Consider the following 22,837-nt stretch of genomic DNA (forward strand, 5'->3'; position numbering starts at 1 on the left):
TTTCAAAATCACCTTTTTACCTTCATTTCCTTAGACTCCTTCTGATATGAAATGTCTAAGTAGTTAAAGTATCTCAGTTTACCACATTTACTAAACTACTAAGCAGAAGCCATCTCCTCCATTTAAGCTCCTTAACAACAGAGATGTCTATCCCCCTTGTGCACCTCCAGCCCCAGCACAGTGCTCACTGTCAGTGCTCAAGAGTTCTGTCTGAACCAAAATAACACTGTTTAGGAATTCTTATTTTCATTTGGTCAGATGGACAAAGCAAAATGTGTAGCTGGATGCCGGTAGCTAACACCTATAATCCTAGGAGGCAGAGAATCAGAAGGATCATGGTTTGAAGCCAGCCTGGGCAACTCTTTCTTGAGATCCTATCTTGAAAGAACCCATCACAAAAACAGGGCTGGTAGAGTGGCTCAAGGTATAGGCCCTGAATTCAAACCCCAGTACCACAAAAAAAAAAAAAAATTGTAAAATGAGAGGGGCTGGAGCTATAGGTGAGTGGCATTGTATAGCATGACAAGGCCCTGGGTTCAAACCCCAGCAGCACAAAGAGGAAGGAGGAGAGAAGGGAGAAAAAGAGGAGGAAAGGGGGGAAGAGGGAGAGGGAGAGGGAGAGGAAGAGGGGAGAGAGAGAGAGAGAGAGAGAGAGAGAGAGAGAGAGAGAGAGAGAATTAGGGTGAAAAGGAATTCCTTTCCTCTTAACTTCCATTAATACAATCCACATGCGAAAGAGTGAGAGGAGGCCTTTGGGTTATCTTTTATCTCTGTCCAAATGCCCAGGACCAGCGAGTCAATCAGCCTCTACCTGAGCAGAAATAAGTGGAAAGACAGTTGTTTCCCCTATGTGATACTCATAACCATTAGAAAGTTTGTGCTTTACTGAACAAAAATCTGTTACTCTGCAATTTCTAGTCACTAGGTCTGTCCTCGGGAGAAGAGTGTATGTTGACTCTCTTCACTTTCAGTGTTTCAGATATTTGAGGACAGCTATCAAATTCTCCAGTCTGTCTGCTCTTCTCAGGGTGAGCTTCTCTGGCTCCTCAGCTGTTCTCACATGACTGGGTTTCTAGACTTGTGACTGTTCTGTGCCAACTCTCCTGTTTGCTAATGTCTATTTTAAAATGTTTGTTTGCTTTTTGTAGTTCTAGGGATTGAATTAAGCCATATCCATTTAAAACTGTGACGTCTAGAAGAAGCCCCACATTGTGTCCTAGGAGTCCTCTAAACAGCACATTACCTGTGTTATACAACCCTTGATCTGGGCAGTACCTTTCTGTCTATCCAGCATTAATGTTGCATTGATCTTATCAGCAACTATATCAATCTGAGGCCTCATAGAATTGTGCCCATGCTTTCTTCAAGAATTTCTTGAATTCTTACTATGTCTCAAGATGCATGCTAAGTACTGGGCATATGAAAATACAATTTCCTGTCTTCAATGAATTACGGTAAATAGGGGCTTGCAGTAAAAAATTCTCCAGTCAGGCTGGGTGTCCCACATTCTATGCTTTTGGATCTAAAATTTTCCAATATTTTACCTGTATTTATTCATATTTTTTTGACATGAGATCGCTCCTATATTGCCCAGGCTGAACTCAAACTCCTGGGCTCAAGCAGTCCTCTAACTTGAGCCTTCTAAGTAGCTGAGACTATAGGTGTGTACTACCACACCTGGCTTTACCTCTATGTTTTATAGTATCTAACATTTCCACCTGTCAAGACCATTTTGGATCCTCAGTCTATCATCTATCATTCATTCCCAGACTTATGTTATCTAAAATTTGATAAGAATGCCTTTTCTGATTTAATTCAAATAACTGATGAAAATGTTGAAAGTGGCAGGGCCAAAATACATCAATTGTAGAGGTTTCTCTCTATATTGATACCAATCTGCTAATCAGTATCTTGCAGGATGGGTGGTTGAAGTGGGCAAGTGTAAGAGTACAGACAGATGGAGTCAGGGCTGGCTTATCTACCATGGGATAACGCCATCACCAGACATTAATTTTCCAAAGAGTAAAACCCATTTCCTGAAAAAAAGAAAATGAGAGTCTAATACTCCCATGCATTAGGCATATAATAAATTTTGTGTGTTCTCTTCCCTATAAAAAAAGAAAAAATGATTCCCTAATGGGAATCATTAACCTTATAGAGCCCTTCGCTGGGTGCTGTAGCTCCATGTTCTCCTCGGGTGGCTGCAGCCATCGTTCCAAATCCTCATCAAGAGTAGAGTGAGCTCTGTCCAAGGGCAAGTGAAGAGAATGGTGACAACAATCATTTTCTCTCTCCTTTGATAAGAAAGCATAACACTTCAGAGTGAAAAGGGACCTTAAAACCAGTAGATCCAGGCTAGCAGAGTAGCTCAAGCAGTAAGAGGACCTGCCTAGCAAGTGTGAGACCCTGAGTTCAAACCCCAGTACTGCCAAAAAAACAAAACAAAACACAAACGACAAGAAGAAACCCCAGTACTTTCACTATACAGCTGAGAAAATGAGAGCTTGGTGAGATCATGTCTATATGCACTTCTCAAGTTCTAGGACTCTAGTCTCCTACTTCTCGTACCCTCTTCTTTTCCAGGTCTCTCCCTTTCCTTCCATATGATCCAAAAATACCATTTCTGGGTATATATCCAAAAGAACTAAAAGTAGGGCCTCAAAGAGATTTCTGTACATCCATGTTCATTACAGCACTATTTATAATAGTCAAAAGATGGAAGCAGCATAAATGTCTATCGAAAGATGACTGGATCAGGACAATGTAGTATGTACATAACACAGATTATCATTCAATCGCTAAAAGGAAGGTACAGCTGAGCTGGGGATGGAGGTCAGCTGCAGAGCGCTTGTCTAGCATGTATGAGGCTGCAGATTGAATGCCCAGCACTGGAGGTGGGTGTAGAGGTAAGGGGGTTAGGAAATTCTGACACATACTACAATATGGATGGCCCTTATGGATGTGAGGCTAAGTTAAATAAGCCAGTAACAAAAAGAAAAATACTATATGATTTCACTTATATGTGAAGTATCAGAGCAGTCAAACTCATGGAAACAGAAAGCAGAATAATGGCTGCCACTGTCTGGGGAAAAAGAGGAAAAGAGGAACAGTTTAATGGGTATAAAGTTTTAATTTTGCAGCTGGGCAAGATGGTACACACCTAGAATCCCAGCACTTGGAAGGCTGAGGCAGAAAGATCACAGATTTAAGACCAGCCTGGCCCACACAGTGATATTCTAAATAAATAATAATTTCAGCCAGGCACCAGTGGCTCACACCTGTAATCCTAGCTACTCAAGAGGCAAAGATCAGGAGGATCGTGGTTCGAAACCAGCCCAGGCAAATAGTTTCCAAGATCCTATCTCAAAAAACCCCATCACAAAAAAGGGCTGGTGGAGTGGCTCAGGGTGTAGACCCTGAGTTCAAGCCCCAGTACTGCCAAAAAAAAAAAAAAAGATCAGGCTTGCAAGATGAAAAACTTTCTGTAGATCAGCTGCACAATTGTTAAGTGCTCCTCAATATATGATGAGGTTATATCCCAATAAAGTCATTGTAAGTAATGTAAGTTGAAAATGCATTTAATATTCAATACATCTAACCTACCCAACAGCGTAGTTTAGCAATATAATGCACTGTAGAGTATCAGTCATTTCTCCTCATGATTGTATGCTGACCAGGAGCTATGGCTCACCGCCACTGGCCAGCATTTAGAGTATCATACCATATATTGCTAACCTAGGAAAAGATCAAAATTCTAAGTATGGTTCCAACTGAATTTATATTGCTTTATGATGCAACTGCATCATAAAGTCAAAATATCCTAAGTTGACCATCATAAGTCAGGGACCATCTATATACTTAACACAATTGAACTATCAATTTAAAAATGGGTAAGGTGGCATATTTTAAATGTATTTTACAACTAACATTTTTAAAAACCAAAAGCCCTTTAGGAATAGGAACTCTAAGGCAGTATGGAAAAAGACTGCTTTCCCCTTCTTATTTATCAATATTAGAATAGAAAACTAATGCAATTTTTAAAAATCCTTTCAAAAGTATAGCTTTTTCTGTTACCTGTCTGTGTCCTCTTCTAGATCCCGAGTTTCTTTGATCATCCAAAGCAAACTGCTATCTTCTTTATTACTGTCAGTTTCTTTTTCTTCCAAAGGCTTTTGACCTAAAAACAGTTGAAAGAATTAATTTCATTAGAACAAAAAAACTGAAAAAGCCTGCCTTGAAATGGAGTACAAAAATTAAGGCTATCAGTGGTCCCTGAAGTATGCAATGCTTCAGCTTTCCTCTTCCCATGGGATCAGGGGGCCAGGTGGCAGTCTTCAGGGCAAGCATAATTCACAGCAGCTGCTTCTGGGGTCTTGGGAGCTCTTTGGTGTCACATGAAGCTACAGGAAACCTATCGTATGCCAAGGTTCAGAGAGACAGAGGACGCAGAGGAAAGAAAGGGCACACAAAAGAAGAGGCAAGGACTGGGGCGTGGCTCAAGTGGTAGATGCTTGCCTACCAAATTCAAGGCCCTGAATTCAATCCTCGATACTGACAATAAATAAATAAATAAATAATAAAGTTTGAACTGGAAGGTGACTCAAATGGTAGAGCACTTGCCTAGCAAGTGTAAGGTCCTGAGTTCAACTCCCAGTACCACAAATAATATTAATTATAATTTTTAAAGCTTAAAAAAAGAGGAGGCAAGTGATCCTGAAAACAAACTGTATAAATTTACTTTGGGGGACCATCATCACTTCTTAGATATATTCAGATAGAGTCCCAAGGAAAATAATTTTGATGAGGAAGGGATATATCTTCTAACATATGCCAAGCATTTTAAACATTCTATCTTATTTCATCTGGTCAGCAATCCTATAACAGAAAGGTGACTAATATTTGCTAAATATTTTACAGTGTACCCAGGCACTGTACATGATAAGTAATAAGAATTATTACTCCCATTTTACAGATAAGGAAGACTGAGGCTTAGAGACAATGGACCATTTACCATACAAAAGTTAACTGGTGGAGTGAGAATTGAGGTGGAGTTGTAGCTTGACATCAGCTCATATTCCTTCATGTACCACTATGCTGCCAAAGGCAGCCTGGCAGCAAGAATCTGATGGAAAAGATCTGGATATTAGCTCACCATTTGCAGTAAAACTCAGATCGTATGCTGTGTTCTCAGGCAACACTGAGGATGAGGTCTGCTGCTGCTTCAGGTGCTCTGTCAGTACAAAAGTGGAAGGCAACTCATTCCTCCTTTCCATGTCATGCCATCCTCTAGAGCAGTGATTCTCAAAGGGCGCAGCATTGGTATAATGCAGGAATTTGTCAGAAATGCAAATTCTCAAGTTTTATCTCAGACCTACTGAATCTGGAACTCTAGCAGTGTGTTTTAAAAGTTCTTTAGGTGATAACTGATAAAATTTGTGAACTACTGCTTTAGAGCATTCCAAGTTTGAAAGGAATTCTTCAAGTAAGACAAAATCCCGAACAACACAAGATTTAAAAAAATGATGATAAATGAAGAAGATAGCTAAGAGTTGCAGAGCCCTATGTGGCAGGTACCGTTTCTGAGCACTTATATACACTAATTCATCATTAATGTTTACAATCTTCACAACAGCCCTGTGAGATTGACTGCATTATTGTCATTCCTGTTTAACAGATGAGGAAATCAAGATTAAGGAACTTGCCTAAAATCTTAGAGAATAAGTGGGAGAACTGAGATTTCAATCCAGGCAGTCTAGCTCTAAAGCCTATACTCTTGACCTCTATTTTATGCTCTCTCAACAGTAAAGCAATCCAAGTGTTTCATCATCTCTACTTGTCTTTATGTCATATTGTTTTGCTGGCCTACAGAAAGACAGAAGGTAAAGAATAGCCATCATTTCCAGTTCCTAAAGAAATGCTCAATACACCAAGACAAGTATCTGCTAAAATCAGAGGTTGCTTTTCATTTGTTAAGTGCTTAGTGTCTTCAAAGTGCTCCTCAGAGCAGAGTAGAGAAAAGGCTGAGAGGAGCACAGCAGTCTCCCTAAGCTCACTGGCATGGTTGTGTTCTGGGCAGATGCAGGTCTGTTCCCTTCCTGCAGTATACGAAAGAGCTCTTAGGCATCAAGAGGCCCTAAAAGATTATTTAATATAATTTGAAACAAAAAATCCATTTTTATCCTCATAGAATATAGAATATATAATCCCTGTTGCTCTTAAGTGATTACCTATATCCTACGGTTCTAAAGGACCACCCCCTTTAGGTTCCTCTCAGGAGCCTAGAGTTTTGGATGTGGATCCTCCAAAAGAGCAGGTGACAGCTCCAGATCACTCTCAAGAGGTCTCTTTAGGGGAAGACATGATGATGATATACAATTGAGTGAGTAGTCCCATTATCAGGAAAAACTACTCAAGTGCCCTCTACTCTTTCTTTAAAATTACTGACCCTTTCAAAATGCAGATATCACCTAGAAGCCTGGCCCAAATGAGGGAAGGCTTCTTCAGACTGCACTGTGGTACAACAGTGTCATGAGGCCAGAGTCCAGGAGGAAGCCTGGGAACAAGGCTGCTAAAATGGGGGAGGTGGATAGAGGCTTCACATTGTGACTGCAAGGAGAGGCAGCAGGATCCAGAGGCAAAGTATCAGCTATGGTCAAACTGCAAAAAAGCTTTTAAGTCCGTGTCTTACATCATGGCCAAGGAACAAATGGTACTAAGAATCAACTGGAGCAGATCTATATATGTTGGGTAACCTCTTAACAGTTCTGTTATTTTAAGAAAAGAGATGGAAAGAGTAGGTGCTGGCCCTAAGAGCCCAATCCAACAACCCTATAGCACCGGGGAAGGATTTAAGAGAGGCAAGAAAAGGCCTATAAGGCTGGGGGGATAGGTAAGTGGTGCATGCACAGGGCCTGGATTCAATGCCACAGAAAGGAGAAAAGGTGGAGGCTAAAAGCAAAGGAGGTTCTGGCAGTTGTGACTGCCTATATCCAAGTTCATTAGGCCAGAGGACAGGTGCTGAGGAGCCTAGAGGGTGGCTGTGGCTGCCCCTTGTGTCAGACCAGTAAGTTCTCATTTTTTATGAGACATAAAACCTGAGAGACCCTGAAAACCAACTGGTACCCCTCAGGCAATTCTCTGTATGCCCCATATCAAGAATTGGACCATGGTAGGTCCAATGAGAGGCATCCCTTAAAGGTGAGGGGCTGGTCAGTCAGCTGCTAAGGAAGTAGATTGCCTGCCCCAAAATGTGTGTATAACCATGCACAATTATTACTTTTAGCTTCACCCAACTGCAAACAAAATTGAGTGGGTACTGCTTAGTCTCCACCTGAAATGGAAAATTCTGGTCATTAGGTTTTTGTCCCACAGATTTCCCTGCTCTTAGGAAGGAATTTATCCATCCTAATACCAATACCTTTAATACTTTGTGCTATTTGCAAAAAACAAAAGTTACAGGTGTCCTGGCCTGGACAACCAGACCTCAGGCCTCCAAGCAATAGCTGGCTTGGTTTGAAAAGAAGATAAGAACTCCTTTAATCAAAGAAGTTCGTCATCATAAACAATTTAAATGCTGTTCCCCAGGAGCCATTGCCTCAAACCCTTTAAGTAACACAATGATGAGAGACACAGGCCAATTATTCCAGCCAGGCTGTGGCCCATTTCATTGAAAAACTGCCCTTCTGAGTTTTGTACATTCAACTAGACCTTCATAGGGCCTTTTGTATTAGTGTTCATACCTGAGAAAAAGAAATCGTATGTTGGTCAGTAACTGTCACCAACAGAGCCAAGAAGTATATTTTGTATTGAATGTCTCTCACCAATTTCATCAAGCAGCTCCTGAGATGGTGGTGGCAACTCATCAATGTGATGCTGTGAGATGGCATCCACTAGCTCTTTAAAAAGACAAAGGGATGGAAATATCACAAGGAAACCCCTTTGTACAATCAGTATACACTAACTTAAAAAGAGAAACCAAAGACTTAACACCCTCCTGAACCTGAGCTGCATTTTTCTAGGCTCCCTATGGACTTTACTGAAGATTTCTCACTGATAAAATAAACTAAGGGGGAAGGAAGTCTTTTACATAATAGCCCTAGCAGAGAATTCCTAATATGTGAATGGCCTTTACTTCCCCCTTTCATCTCAGCACACTTTGTTTGTGCCCTTCCCTTCCTAAGAATGTTTTAATTAGATAAGGTACAAATTCTTACTAAGAGACTGGGGCCCAATCTGCACCAGGGTTGTTGGAGGGATACAAAGATTTCAGACCAGCCAATGAACAAAAACACAAAGTGGGAGACCGTTCTCTATAGATTATCAGGCCAGGTCTCGCCCCCAAGTGCTCAATTATAATATAAATAAAACCCCTCAACATAACTCAAAAAATTCCTGTTCCCATGAAAGAAAGTTCAAGAGTTGTATCAAAGACATAAGATATTAAAATTAATATAACAAAAGCAATATGCCCCGAGAGTTGTTAGCACCATCACAACCTTTGATTTAGAAGCTGTCTTCTAAGAACTTCCCTAAGGGAAGTCTCAGAGGTGCAGGTAAGATTTTTGTACAAAGAGCAAAATTTGGAAAATAATATAGATCTTCAACATAAGGGAATGGTTAAGCAACATATATATAGAATGAACTATTACACAACTTTTATGTATTTATGAATAATTTTTAATAATAAGAGAAAATCTTCAAAACATAGTTATCCCTTGTTATCTGCAAGGGATTGGTTCCAGAATCCCTTTCCTTGTGGATAAGAAAATCCATGAATAATCAAATTCATTATATATAAAATGGCACAGTTGTTGCATATAACCTGTATACTTTAAATCCTGTACACATTAAATCATCCCCAGATTGTTTATAATACCTAATACATGGTAAATGCTATGTAAATAGCTATTATACTATACTTTTTAGGGAATAAGGACAAGAAAATAAAAGCCTGTACATGTTCAGTACAAAAGCAATCTTTTTTCAAGTATTTTTGACATAACATTGGTTGAATCCATAGATGTAGAATCTACAGATAAGAAGATTGAATATTGGGGGGGACTTAAAAAAAAAAAGATCGAATATATGTCATCAAGGAGAAAAAGCAGTCCACAACTGAAATACATGATCTCAACAATGCTAAAAACTTGTATATATTTTCAAAACTATAGGAAAGGTATGTGGCAAAATAGCACCTAACATTAAAAAATTAAGGTAAGGTTAAAACAATCATTTTTTTCTTTTTAAGCTCTTCTTTATTCTCTAAGTTTTCTATAATGAGTATGTTTTACTTTTATAATTAGGGGGAAATAGCATTTTTGTTTGAACCAACTGTAGCATTAAAGATTGATGGGTTATCAATTTAAGTTTCCTTAAGTTTTACTACTTCTTTGATATTAAACACAAGATACCTCTGGGCAGGCTCCTTCTCTGGGTGGCATGGGTTGTGTCCGATGCTGTGGTCATGCTAGAGGAACCAGCCCCAGCACATGCAGACAATCTTTTCTATAAGTAAGACATAGACATGGTAACTGACACATGGTGAATAAAAGGTGCATGCAGCTCAAGCATTTCCTCTTATTTTCGTAAGTCAAACTCATTCAACATGTCACCTTCTCTGGGAAGCCTTTTCAACCCTCTCTGCCTCCTCAACACTCAGAACCTACCTCTGTGTTGTATCAGGCCTTTCTCACTAAGCAATGAGCAATTTTGAGGCAGGGTCTATGATTTTCTTACTCACATTTGGATGCACATTTGACATGGTGTCTGGCACTCAATAGTTTGTTAAGTGAAAGCATAAAGTTCTTTGTCCTTTCCTCACTTCTGAGAACTTTTGTGAACCAAACGTCCAAAGAAGTTAACAATTTTCCATTGAGAGCCAAAGAAAATAATCTGTCCATAGAAGGTCAGCCAAAAGTTTTTTTATTTGTTTCTTTTTCCAATACTGGGGTTTGAACTCAGGGCCTTATGCTTGCTGGTCAGGTGCTCTACCACTTGAGCTACACCCCAGCCCAGCCAAAAAGTATTTTATAATAAGCAGTATGAAGTAAGGAATTTATGGTTTTCTTAAAGAGGCTATACATATGAAATACTAGGGAGAAAAGAAAAAAAGAAGAGATTGAAGGGGAGGAGGAGGAAAAGGTAATGCACAATTAAGTGTTTTTCCTGCAGGCTATTGGTTTAGGAATTCTGAAAAGATAGCTATCAATTAAAACTCGGGAGTAACCATGAGAGGCTTCAAGGAGGAAGTAAAATTTAGGCCTTTCAACACAGATTCAGGAGAGGAGCCCCAGGGAAGCAGTGAGAGGATCAGGCTTATTTCTTGCTTCTTAATGGTTTTGGAGAAATCTTGGCTCTTTGCCTCATTGAGCCCGTTGGGCTGATCCCATGAGTGTGTAACACAGAATTGGTAAACTTACCAGATCAATCGGTCTTGCAGGGAGAGTTTCAGAAGAAGTAAAGAGAGAATCCAGGTTCTTTGCTTTCTCTCGGACAGTTGTAAATTTATCAAACAAAGTTCCAACAGAGTCTTGACTACAGCATGATGTAGACCCTGTTTTAACCTGACATGTGATACCTTCAAGGCAGTCTTTATATCGACTGGCAGCTGAAGAAATTGACCCTGTTGGAGAAAAGTGAGCTGTAGTGTCTGAATTCATTCTTTTTTTGTTGTACTGGACTTTGAACCCTATACCTTGAACCTCTCCACCAGCCCTTTTCTGTGATGAGTTTTTTTCAAGATAGGGTCTCTCAAAACTATTTGCCTGGGCCAGCTCAAACCACAATCCTCCTGATCTCTGCCTCCTGAGTAGCCAGAATTACAGGCATGAGCTACCAGCGCCCACGGCTCTGAATTCTTTTTATTTTGGTGGTACTGGGTGTGAACACAGGACTTCACACTTGTGAGCCAGGCACCCAAATGCTTGAATCATCACACCTCCAGCCCTTTTTGCTCTGGATCTTGTTTTTTGCCCTGGCTAGCCTGGACTACTATCCTCCTACTTTAAGGTTCCCACTATCATGCCATCATGCACAGCTTTTTTCCAGAGATGGGGTCTGGCAAACTTTTTTTGCGTGGGCTAGCCTTCAACCTCGATCCTCCTGATTTCAAGTCTTTCAAGTAGCTAGGATTATAGGTGTGAATCACTGACAACTGGCTTTGGATTCTTTATATTACAAACAAAACACCACAAAACTATGCAACTATGCCAGGGATTTTCCAAAATGTTACTACACTTGATCTTAGAAGACCAAGAAGCTATCTAATTAAAAAAACTAAACTTGGTCATGGAAAAAAATAATAAAGGGAGATTAAACTACAAATATACTAGAAATAAGGATACTAAAGAAAAGATATTTGATGCTGATTGCATATTACAGTAGGAATTAAGAAATATATATAAGTATGAGGTACTGTTTTAAGTTACAAATTCTAGAGAATCCCATGTTTCTGTAGTAAATTTAATATTGCTTAGAGTACAGAAAGGGCTATGTATTTCCTAACAGCTACTAAATCACTATCACCACTACCCCGACCATGGGATTATTCTTTAGCTTTGGCCCTAAGGAAACACATTAGTTCAGGAAGAAAACAGCTATCAGGTCTGATACCTGATATGCCTTCTTTTTTGCTATACTGGGGCTTGAACTCAGGACCTTCACCTGGAGCCATTCTGTCAGCCCTATTTTTGTGAGGGGTTTTTCGAGATAGGTTCTTATTAACTATTTGCTGGGGCTGGCTTCGAACTGCAATCCTCCTGATCTCTGCCTCCTGAGTGGCTAGGATTATAGGCAGGAGTCACTGGAGCCCGGCTTGATATGCCTTCTCAGAGCTTCACAGCAGGGACTGAGTTCCTCTCCCAAAACACTTCTCCTTGGGTGTGATTACCTGGGCTGAGTGGAGTGCTGACACTAGTAGGTGCATGGTTTAATTTGGGTGTTTTGCATGTGACTGCCTTAAAAGAGCCATCTTGTTCACAGGAGATACTGGACAGGTCTTGAATGTCTACCAGTGATCTAAAGAATTAGGGTAAGAACACAGTAATTGTGAGATGATGTTTAGAAAACGAGAACAACATATTCCTGACAGAAATTTTTTTTGGTATTTTTTTTTTGGGGGGGTGAGGTGAGACTGGGATTTGAACTCAGGGCTTTGCGCTTGCAAAGAAGGTGCTCTACTGCTTGGGCCACCCCTCCAACCCATTTTACTGTGGCTATTTAAGAGATTGGGGTCTCCCAAACTATTTGCCCAGGCTGGCCTCAAATCATGATCCTCCTGATCTCAGCCTCCCAAGTAGCTAGGATTCTAGGTGTGGGACACGGGCACCAAGCAATGGGTTTTTTTGTTGTTACTGTTTTTGGTGGTACTGGACTTTGAACTCATGCTTGCTATGCAGGTGCTCTTACCACTTGAGTCACTCCATCAGCTTGGTTTTTGCTTTTGAGACAGAGTCTCACTATGTAGCCTCAAACTATGATCCTCCTGTTTCAGCCTCCTGAGTGCTGGGATTACAAGAGTATGCCATCCTAGTCTTGCTCGCTCTTACAAGAACTTTTAAATTATACTCTTGGGCTGGAGAAGTGGCTCAGGTGGTAAAGCACCTGCCTAGTAAATACAAGGTCCTACGTTCAAACCCCAGTGCTGAGAAAGAAAAAAAAGAAAAAGATATGTAGATAGATAGACACATATGTACATTTAAAAAATAACATATACTCTTAAAATCTTTACTGGCAATATGTCAGATTCAAGGATATCTCTTTAAGATTAAAGAGAGTATTAGAGAGTATCTTAAAAAGATTCTCACGTGGCTCAAGTGGTAGAGCATCTACCTAGCAAGTGTGAGGCCCTGAGTTCAAACCCCAGTACTGAAAAAACAGATATTGGGCTTGGGATGTAGCTTAGTGATAAAGTGCTTGCTTGGCATGTGCAAGGCCCTGGGTTCTGTCCCCAGCATTGTAAAACAAAAATAAATAAATAAACATACAAAAAAAGATACTAATTTGCAACATATCTCTGCAGCTAAAAATAAACTATTTCTATAGATGAAAGGCTATTTCATGGAAAATAAATTTAATTCTCACATAATAAAATTTATCATCATCATCATCATCACTGTAGTTCCTTGATTATAAGATGCTGTTAATTATAAACCACATCATCAATTTAATAACAGCTTTTGGTGAAAGAAGAAACACAAGTTAAGTGTGTTATATGTAAAGATGGAAAGAATGCAGATTCTTACAAACAAGGAAATACTGTTCTATAAAACCAAGACTTTACATAAACATCCTTAAGCTACTCTGGTGGGTGGCCATACATGTCTTTCTCCTTCAGTTCCTTTGGTGCTTCCTTTAATATCTCCTCTTGTTCACTTTTAGTACTGTGAGAGAGAAAGTAAGAAAATTAATGAATTGCCTCTGTCAATGAAGTGTATTAACTTGCTACAAGATCCCAGCGTGAGAAGCAGTGGAAAGGGCACTCAGCTTAGGAGAACTGTGGGTTCTGGTTAGGCCTCTGCTGCTAACTAGCCATAAATTCTCTGGCATGTCTCAGCCTCAATTCCTTTTCAGAAACTGAATAAATACTCTTGAAGGGTCAGCCTAGTTCTGAAATCAGCCAATGACTCTATATGACAGTGAGCAAGTTACTAAGAAAATCAGTGAAGCATGGGAACTTTGCTAGGAGGTGGATGTTGGAGTGAGGGGCACAGCCATGAGGTATAGCAACTAACAGATTCCATATTAAATCCTTCCATATGTCTTCACAGTTTTCATCCTTGTAACAATTCTGTGAGATCAATGGTGTAAGGGAGAGAATGTACATTTAGGGTTGACATGTGACTTTATCAATACTGCTCTCCAAAATAATTTTTTTTAGTGGAATGAAATGAGTGAAAGTGATGAATCACTTCTGAGCAGAAATTTTAAAAACCAGGTTCCATTTTATTCAGCCTCAGCAACCAAGTAAGCACAAAAATGGAACCTCCCTCAGCCTGTATCCCTGTTAGAAGGGAATTTAGTACAGAACATCTCTGGCTAACCCATTAGCCAAGGACATGAAGTACACATGAGCAAGAAAGAAACTTTTTGTTTTAAGCCATGAAAATGTGGAGGTTTCATTTTTTTTGTTTTGTAGTATAGATTATCCTGAATGACTAGCTGTGTGACCTTAGAAAAGTATTTGAACTCTCTGAACTTTGCTTTTTTTACCTTGGCTAACTAGAATAACTATACATACCTCAGAAGGTTGTTATGTGAATTAGACAATAAAGTGTGTGGCATATACTTGATACTTAGGAATACTAGCTATAGTCATTATATTTAAGGAAACTGAGGCCCAATGAATGAAAGGTGAATTGAAGGTTATTGTGCCAAGCAGTTTACATCTATTATTGATTTTTTAAAATTAAACTTTTGAGATAATTGTAGATTCACAGGTAGTTGTAAAAAACAAACAACCCCCCTCCCCCACTTTACCCAATTTCCCCCAATAGTAACATCTTGGAAATCTATAGAACACCATCACAAACAGGATATTGACAGTGATACAGTAAGATACAGAACATTCCTCCTACAAGGTCCTTCATATTGCTTGTGTATAGTCATACCTACATACATCTATTCTTTATAATTCTATCATTTTCAAGAATTTTATATAAATGGATCATTCAGTTAATAACTTGTTAGGATTGCTTTTTCCACAAAGCATAATTCTCTGGAGATTTATCAGGTTGCTGTGTGCACCAATAGTTCATTCCTTTTTACTGCTGAGTGGTACTTAATATATGGATGCAGCATAGTCTGCATAATCTTTTACATGGTGAGGACATATGGGTTTCTAGTCTGGAACTATTACTAATAAATTTGCTGTAAATATTCACGTATGTGTTTTGTGTGGATATAAGCCTTTATTTTCTCTGGGATAAATACTCAGAAATTACATTATTACTTTTAAATTCTGTATTAACTTTCTAGGGAAGGATTCTTACCCCTATTTTACATAGGGATAGAATGGAGGGATAGAAACCTGTGACCAGGGCCACATGGCTAGAATATTAGGATCTGAATACAGATAAAATATCCTTTTCATTACCCCTCTAATTCTGCTAACCAAGTCCTAGAAAGTTAAGTTGCCCAAAGCTAACTTTTATAAGATAGTGGCTAATACACTAAACAATGCATAAATATGGGGAAATGTCACCATTTAACATTGCTTCTAAAGTCTGAAACTGAATAAGGCAGTAACAGCTTATACCTTTGTATAGGTTGGAACTGAGACCCAGTCAAAATCTCAGAGTTCTTTCCAAGGATTTTTCTCATTTGGAGGTTTTCCTCACCTGAAACAATAAAGAAAATGAATTTTTACTAATCCAGATTATTGTTTTCATTCCCAGGAATTTCTCTTGTTCTAGTCTAGAATGAGAAATGATCTAGAAAAAAAGTACTTCCCTAATTGGGTTTGGATCAAGTGCTGTAGAGGAGGTTTTGCTCTGAAAGTTTATTTTCCTTCCTCAGAGGGGAGAACTATATTCTGACACTCAGAATACAATTGAGTCATTTACTAGCCTTTCAGTTAGAATCAAACAGTTATTTCTAGAGACAAATGTCGTTTTGTCTTTTCAAGAAGGCAAACTGACTCGGTTCCTGTCAACAGACACCAGGGGGCGTTGAAACCAAGAACTGTTTGTTCACTAAAGATTCCAAATAGAAAAGACCATTAGCTGCACATTCCCAGAGTGCTAACTGTGCCACTTGGCTATCCATATCATCTAAAGACGGGGCAGGAAATGAGATCTTGAGTGCTAAGAAGCTAGTTCAACTGTCTTCTGTTTTCCTTGGCATCAAGGCTTTTCAGATATCTGGGCAAACGGGCAGTATTTATTTTCCTTTCCCATCAAGTTTACAGAGTTTAGGGCAGACAAAGCAGACTGCCCTGATTCCAAATGCTCATGATTCCGTATTCCTAAGGTCCAAGTGGGCACTAGAAGACCCACTAGAACAATGCTGCTTGTAGCAGAAACCCAATCAGTGGACAGATGTTGGGATTCCTCTTCCTGTGACCCTCTTTAAAGATGATGAACATTTAGAAAGCATAAACTAATCTCTAAAAACACAATTTAGAGCTGGGGGGAAATGTAGAGATTTTAAAGTCTGACCTCTCCTTTACTTTACACAAGGGAGGAGTGGGGTCCTGGGATGAAGGGGCTTGCCTAAGGTTGTACAGAAAAAGTGGCAAAACAGAATTTAGAACCCAGTATGCATCCTACTGTACTCTGTCATGTCCTCTGGTAGGAAGGGGGATATATATATATCATAGCTCAAGGTGGAATATTTGGGAGAGAAAAACCAAAAGGGAATAAAGTAGAAATACAAGGCTTTATCACGTGCTTCAGATGTTTGTATAGAACTTACCCTGGTTTTCTGACCTATCTGCCCTACTACTTCTCTATCCCATTCAACCTTCCTCCAAATGCAAATATAGGGGCCATGCTCAGATCCACAGAAACTGATCACGGGTAGAGCCTCTGTAAGAGAAGGTGGGTGGCCCAATACTGTGGAGACTTCTAATATGTCTAAAGGCTTACCGCTCTATAATTATTATTATTATTTGCCATGTTGGGTATTGAGCTGTATCCATGCTAGGCAAGTGCTCTGCAGATAGACTACATTCCTAGATCCTTTTTATTTTATTTTGAGATAGGGTCTCAATTTACCCCGACTAGTCTCAAGCTTGTGATCCTCCTGCCTCAGCATCTCAAACAGCTGGGATTACAAGCATGAACCATCATGCTCAGCTGGCTTATAGATTCTTAAAATGCTCCTGGCAGGGACCTGAAGCAAGTTACAGTTGGAACTTGGAGTGTGCAGTGGGTGCGAGGGATTACACTCTCGTATTCTATCTGTCTACATTCAGAGAATTGAGATGTGACTGTGATCAGCTACATTCATAGTTAGGTCAACTTTTTGAGGTTTCTTTGTTCTGTTTTGAGACAGGATATTGCTATGTAGCTCAATCTGTAACTCAAAATCTTTTTATTTTTGTTTTTTTATTATTCATATGTGCATATGTAACTCAAAATCTTCCTGCCTCAGGTTACCTCAGCCTTCTGAGAGCTGGGATTACAGATGTATACCAGCTCGCTCAGCTTTAACTCTGGTTTAAAAATACATGGTTGTAAACCTTAAAAGGGCAAAAGCACACAATTTTTAACACATCTATAACAGAACCAACAGCTCATTTACATCTTGCTTTGTGGCATACCCCTGGCTGCTGGTCTAATGTTAACTTCTCATGTAATGAAAAGCTCCTGGTAAGTTATTACATAGAAACCAAGGACTCCCAAGGAGTAGGTGTTCAATGCTGTTATCTCTAAGCTAAGTTGCTAAGCAAGCAAAAGAAAATGATCGTGAAGCTCTGGCTTGTGGGTAAGTTCTAGTTTTTGTTATATCAACAACTAGTTCAATGGGCAAATCCTTCAGGTTGCTCAAAACAAAGAGAACTGTGCACCTGCTGTATGCCACCAAAGAGACTAAAATCTAGTGAGAAACTAAGGGGTAGGGAGAAGCAGCAATTACTACAACGTATGCTATAATAAAAGAGGATGTATAAATAACACGAGGTATGAATATCAAAGGCTGATGAGAAGCAGAGGATTTGTTCTAATGAGGGGAGATTTCTGACCTTCCACTTTCTCATCTGTGAAATGAAAGGCCTGGATAAGGTTATCTCTAAGGACCCTTCCAGCTTGAAACATCTGTGATCCAACAAAGTGAAGGCAATAGATTCTCAAAGGAATCTAGGGCTTACCACAGCCTTGAGGTTGAGCAAATGCACCTTGTATTCCTTCAAAGTCCTCTTCTATGGGACTTGAAGTCTACAAAATAATGAAAGAAGATTCACTGGAGGAGACATAACATCAAAAGGTCAAGAGAACTTGAGATGTGGCTGAAGTGATAGCACAGTTGTCTAGCAAACTTAAGGCCCTGAGTTTGAGCCCCAGTATTGTGAAAAACAAAAGTTGAGAATTTCTTGATGTTCTTTTTTAAACAGTGCTTTTTGCAGTGCTGGGGATCAAAACTAGGACCTCACACATGCTAGATAAGTGCTCTCCATTGAGCTATACCTCCAGTCCTCTTGAAGTTCTCAAACCTTATTAAAAATCTTCATAAGGTCCCTGCTCTCTCTTTTTCACTACTGGGGAATAAACCCAGAGCCTCCACATACCACATACTAGGCAAGTGTTCTACTACTTGAGCAATGCCCCTGGCCTCCCGAATCTCTTACAGGAAAAAGAATACTAGCTTCACAGACACTAAGTACTTACTTGTGCTTAAGTGCTGTATGTTCCCTTCAACAATAAGCCCTCCCTTTACCTGCCATTGTGAGGAGGAATTCTGTGGCTTTTTTTGTGTGTGGCAGTACTGGGGTTTTAACTGAGGGTCTCATGCTTTCTAGGCAGGCACTCTACCACTTGAGCCACTCCACTAGTCTCTTTTTTGTGTTGGGTACTTGCTCAGGCTGGCTTTGAGCCATGATCATCCTGATCTCTGCCTCATGAGTAGTTAGGGTTAGAGGTGTGAGCCACCTGTGGCTGGCTCTGTGGCTTTTCTTTACATCACTATTCCCTGCTTACCCCAATCTTCTAAAGATGTTTTGGTTACTGGGAGCTTTATTAAGAGAGTCAGAGAATGTTTTTTAAAAAAATGGTTCGATTTGTAGCCCAGGTTGGCCTGGAATTTATGATCCTCCTGCCTCAGCCTCCCTGGGATTATAGGCATGTACTACCACATCTGGCTACATGGTTCAACCATGCCTGGCTCAATATTTTTTTTATCTCTTTATTAAGGATTTCTTAATGTTCCAGTTTGCACACAGTGAAATAAAAAAAAAATATTTAAAGGATTTTTGAAAGGATTACTAAAAATGGAAAACTGCTGAGTTTTCTGAAGAGAGACAAGTGGAAATTCTAGTTTTGATGCATCCTGGGATCCTTCTTGTCAGTCAAATGCCGTGATTAATGTGTACAATCCTCCCTTTTCTCAACCCCACCTTTCCTACTGATAAAAGATTCCCAAAAGGTGGTGGGTTAGGAGGAAGGTGTGGTAGAAATTATATAGGTAAGAGAATCCAATGTACAAACAGGTTCTTGCAAAAGCTAGCAGTCTCCCAAGAAAACCTTGTGGCTCTCTCAGCACTAAATAAAGCTTGAGCCGACTGGGCTCAATTCCCTACATCTGCAGGTCACCAGCTCTTCACAGAGAGGAATGACAGTGTTCTCCACAGAAAGGATGTGTGACTCAAACAGCATGAACAAAAGCATTTTGGGAAAAAAGTACAAAGTGCTGTACAAACGTAGGACCCACAATTTTGAGATAAATCCTATGAATGACCTTCCATTCTCAAAAACCTTATTTTTAAAAAACATGTATGAAAACACTAACACATTGAAAGCTTTTATGTAAAAGCTACTTTTCTGAATAAAAATTATTTTAAAAGAATAATTTTTATAATGGAGAAACCAGAAAGTGTACTTTACCCTGAATGTGCCTTTTACCTCAAGAGCTAAATTTTCTTGAGCAGCTGAGGAGTAAAAATATTCATGGTCTGGAGTTAAAACTTCATCTGTTATGTCCTCAGAAGACTCTGCTGAACAAGTTGACTGCACAGACTGATCCTGTTAATAATGAAAGAAATTACTTTTAAGTTGCTGTTCATTGTAAAAAAAAAAAAAATCCCTTTATAGTTGGAGATAGTGTTAATAACGGGGTTGTCTAAAAGAGTTCGCCGACACACTGCGCTGGCTCTTCTTGTCTGTTTGCACCTGTGCCTTTGCCTGCCCTGCTGGTGGGGAGAGGCAGCTGTGAACTGACTGGAATAAATGTGGAGGAATGACAGACCTCAGTCTCAGCATCTCCTTTGCAGAATTGGGGAGGAGGGGAATGGAAATTAAGCAACCTTTCTACTCTAAAATTCTAAGTGAAAAGAGAGGACCTAGGTAAGCTGAGGACCAAATTTAAACATCTAATCCTTCAAGGGCACAAAGTCCACATCCAGGCATCAAACTGTACACGATGAGGGTGAAGACTATTCAGAACTTGCAAGTCCTGACACTACAATTGAAAGGCATCTGGAGGAACATGATTTTTAAAATAATGCAATCTCAATAATAAAAATTAAATTAAAATATTAAAAACATCAGCACTCCCTTTTCATATCTTTTTTTTTGAGACAGGGTCTCACTATATAGCCCAGGCTGGCCTTGAACCCACAGTCGTTGAGCCTCGGTCTCCTCAGCGCTTGTATCACAGATGTGCACGACCACACCCGACTCTCCACTCTTCTTTTTCTGCTTATTTTGCTCCACTTAGGCCCTAATTACTACATGGTGAGACCATTGGTTCTTTCCCCTACCTTCAGGAATCCCTTTCCAGAGATTTTGTGGCTTATGTCCTTGGACACTGCTTTTGCCACACTCTCCCCTCCCTGAGTACTTCAGAGCTGCTCTCCTTTGCCTCTCCTACCACACTGAAATTTCTCAGACAAGTCTGGCCTCCCCTCATACCTTCCTCACTTTCCCAACTACACCAGCTTCTCAGTCTAATCTAAGTCAGTGTGCTCATTGTAGCATGTCCTTCCAGTCCTCACATGAAAGAATAAACTGTCCTATGTGAGTAGTTTGTATGATATGATTAAATTCTGCACTGTGTTCTTCAAAAGACCTTACATTTTATCACTGTTGTATTTATTCACTGTGTAATTCTCAACTGCTGTCTATATTCTTTAAATGAATATAGACTCAATGTATGTAACTGTACAGTTAGTATATCTAATTACTATAGATATTATTTTGGTGTCATAGTACATAACAACAACACAGTTGTAAGATCCTTGGGCCCACCTTGGCTCTCCAAGTCATATTACTTACGCTGTAAGATTTCTCAGTGACCCCAGATGTATCGCAACTTGCTGGAAAGGCTTCGCTATGCTCTGGCTGCTCATGTTTTCTGGAGGATGGGTGCCTGATATCTAGTGATTATAACACAGCCAGGGACAAAGTCATTCACTGATACTCAGAATGAAATAAGCAAAGGGCAATGTGAGAAGAGAGATGTGTGAATATTCTGCAAAGGGTAGCCATAACCCGTATGGTCAATTCAGTAGAAAGAGTAGAAACTATTAGTTTTGCCTGGACCCAAAATGCATCCCAGATCATCCACACTTTTGCTCACCCATTCAAAAATCATATTCGATGAAGAAGAGATTCTAAGTACCAAAAAACCCAAGCCAATAGAATTTTAATTTTTTTTTGTGGTACTGGGGCTTGAACTCAGGGCCTACACCATGAGCCACTCCACCAGCCCTTTTTTGTTATGGGGTTAATCAAGATAGGGTCTTGAAGAACTATTTTCCCAGGCTGGCTTTGAATCACGTTCCTCCTGATCTCTGCCTCCTGAGTAGCTAGGATTATAGGCGTGAACCACCTGTGCCCAGCTCAAGCCAACAGATTTTCAGCTTAAGACAAATTATAATTTTAGATATCCTTTTCTTTGACTCATAAACAACTGTGAAATAATATCCAGACTAGGATGTGGCTCAAGAGGTAGACTGCTTGCCTAGCACACATGAGGCCCTGAGTTCAAACCCCAATACTACCAAAAAAAAAAAATATCCTGACTTGATTGTAAGCAAATTACCAGATGGAAGTAAAGTCTTAAACCATTTTAACCTGCAAATATATAAACTGATGAGTATAAATGTCATCTGTCTCTAGGTTCCTCTGGCATAGACTCAACGGATTTACTTCTAGTTTGGAATGCAATGTAAAGAAACAGAAAGTAGAGAACGATGGCCCACTGCCCCTTTCAGGTAAAAAAGGTTCAATTCCTTGCTAGGTAACACCCAGGACCAGTATTAGTGTGTGGAGATTCTTTTACTTCCTTTGGACAAAGGGATCGCTTCAGTAACAGAAAAACTCATGAATCCCTGAGTATCTTTGCCTGTGGGGAAAACACAGTTGGGCATAAGGGGTATGTTGCTTTCCCTTTGAATTCAAGGTTCCCAGAAAAGTAGGAAAAGAGAGAGGATCAAGCAAAGGAAATATTCCAGGAGTTTACATATTTTTTGAGAGCTGATAGATCGTGATAGAATTGACTTAACTCAGTGTTCTCACATGAACTTACTAGTGAAGCTTCGAGGTCCAGACTGTCTGCCATGCTTGTCTCTGTCACAGTCACTGTTGTCCATTTTGCCAAACTTGACATTTCCTCCTGGCTCATCTTCCCTGTGATACTCTATAACTTGCTGCCAATCCACATTTTCTGGGCCAATAACTGGGGAAGCAGGTTCATTTTCAGTCTTACTCTCCAAAATCAAACTACTCTGAGGATGCCAAGGAGGTACTGTGAGCTGCCCTGTAGCTGCCTTCTCTGCCATTTCTTTCACCTCCGCTGGATATAAGAGAAAGTAGCATTTAAAACATCATAGTAAACACTGGTAACAAGTCTTCATCCTAAAGCGATCTGTACTACTATTATAGCTCTTATTATAACAATAGTTGCCTTGTACAGCTGCATCATCCTTTACTGGCCCTGTTTGTCTTGAAGGGAAGGAGAGGAGAGAATTGATGACAGAGTAAGGAAATTTAGTAATCCAAACAATAGCCTTTGATGCTGAATTTGAGTAGAAGGAAGCAGAAAACTTACAGATGGACCCTCTTGCTGAATAAATGAGAAAATAACACTGAAATTTCCAGACTGGAGTAGTTAATAGAAAAAATTCAACATAAGTTTGCAGAGCCTTGCTAGACTACATTGAGCTCATATTTTGTGGGTATGTACA

At 39.8% G+C, this 22,837-nt stretch overlaps 1 protein-coding gene across 11 annotated transcripts in view; it reads right to left on the reverse strand.

Annotated features, from left to right (window-relative positions):
• Positions 1–22,837, reverse strand: part of Tex14 (testis expressed 14, intercellular bridge forming factor) — an 89,329-nt gene that overhangs the window by 2,560 nt on the left and 63,932 nt on the right. For 4 of the 11 annotated variants that reach the window (XM_074046195.1, XM_074046190.1, XM_074046188.1 and 1 more), the window contains 13 exons: positions 22,180–22,446; positions 20,925–21,025; positions 19,554–19,673; positions 17,807–17,873; positions 15,254–15,335; positions 13,317–13,379; positions 11,888–12,015; positions 10,419–10,621; positions 9,411–9,504; positions 7,821–7,895; positions 5,153–5,230; positions 4,075–4,177; positions 2,152–2,244 (listed from right to left, as the gene is read on the reverse strand). In XM_074046195.1, coding sequence (XP_073902296.1) covers positions 2,152–2,244; positions 4,075–4,177; positions 5,153–5,230; positions 7,821–7,895; positions 9,411–9,504; positions 10,419–10,621; positions 11,888–12,015; positions 13,317–13,379; positions 15,254–15,335; positions 17,807–17,873; positions 19,554–19,673; positions 20,925–21,025; positions 22,180–22,446 — 1,474 coding nt within the window. Of the gene's footprint in view, positions 1–2,151; positions 2,245–4,074; positions 4,178–5,152; positions 5,231–7,739; positions 7,896–9,410; positions 9,505–10,418; positions 10,622–11,887; positions 12,016–13,316; positions 13,380–15,253; positions 15,336–17,806; positions 17,874–19,553; positions 19,674–20,924; positions 21,026–22,179; positions 22,447–22,837 lie in introns of those variants that run through there. The other 7 variants (XM_074046192.1, XM_074046189.1, XM_074046186.1 and 4 more) reach the window with 6 other exon arrangements.

The sequence above is a fragment of the Castor canadensis genome, chromosome 11, assembly GCF_047511655.1.
Source record: "Castor canadensis chromosome 11, mCasCan1.hap1v2, whole genome shotgun sequence".
NCBI lineage: Eukaryota > Metazoa > Chordata > Mammalia > Rodentia > Castoridae > Castor > Castor canadensis.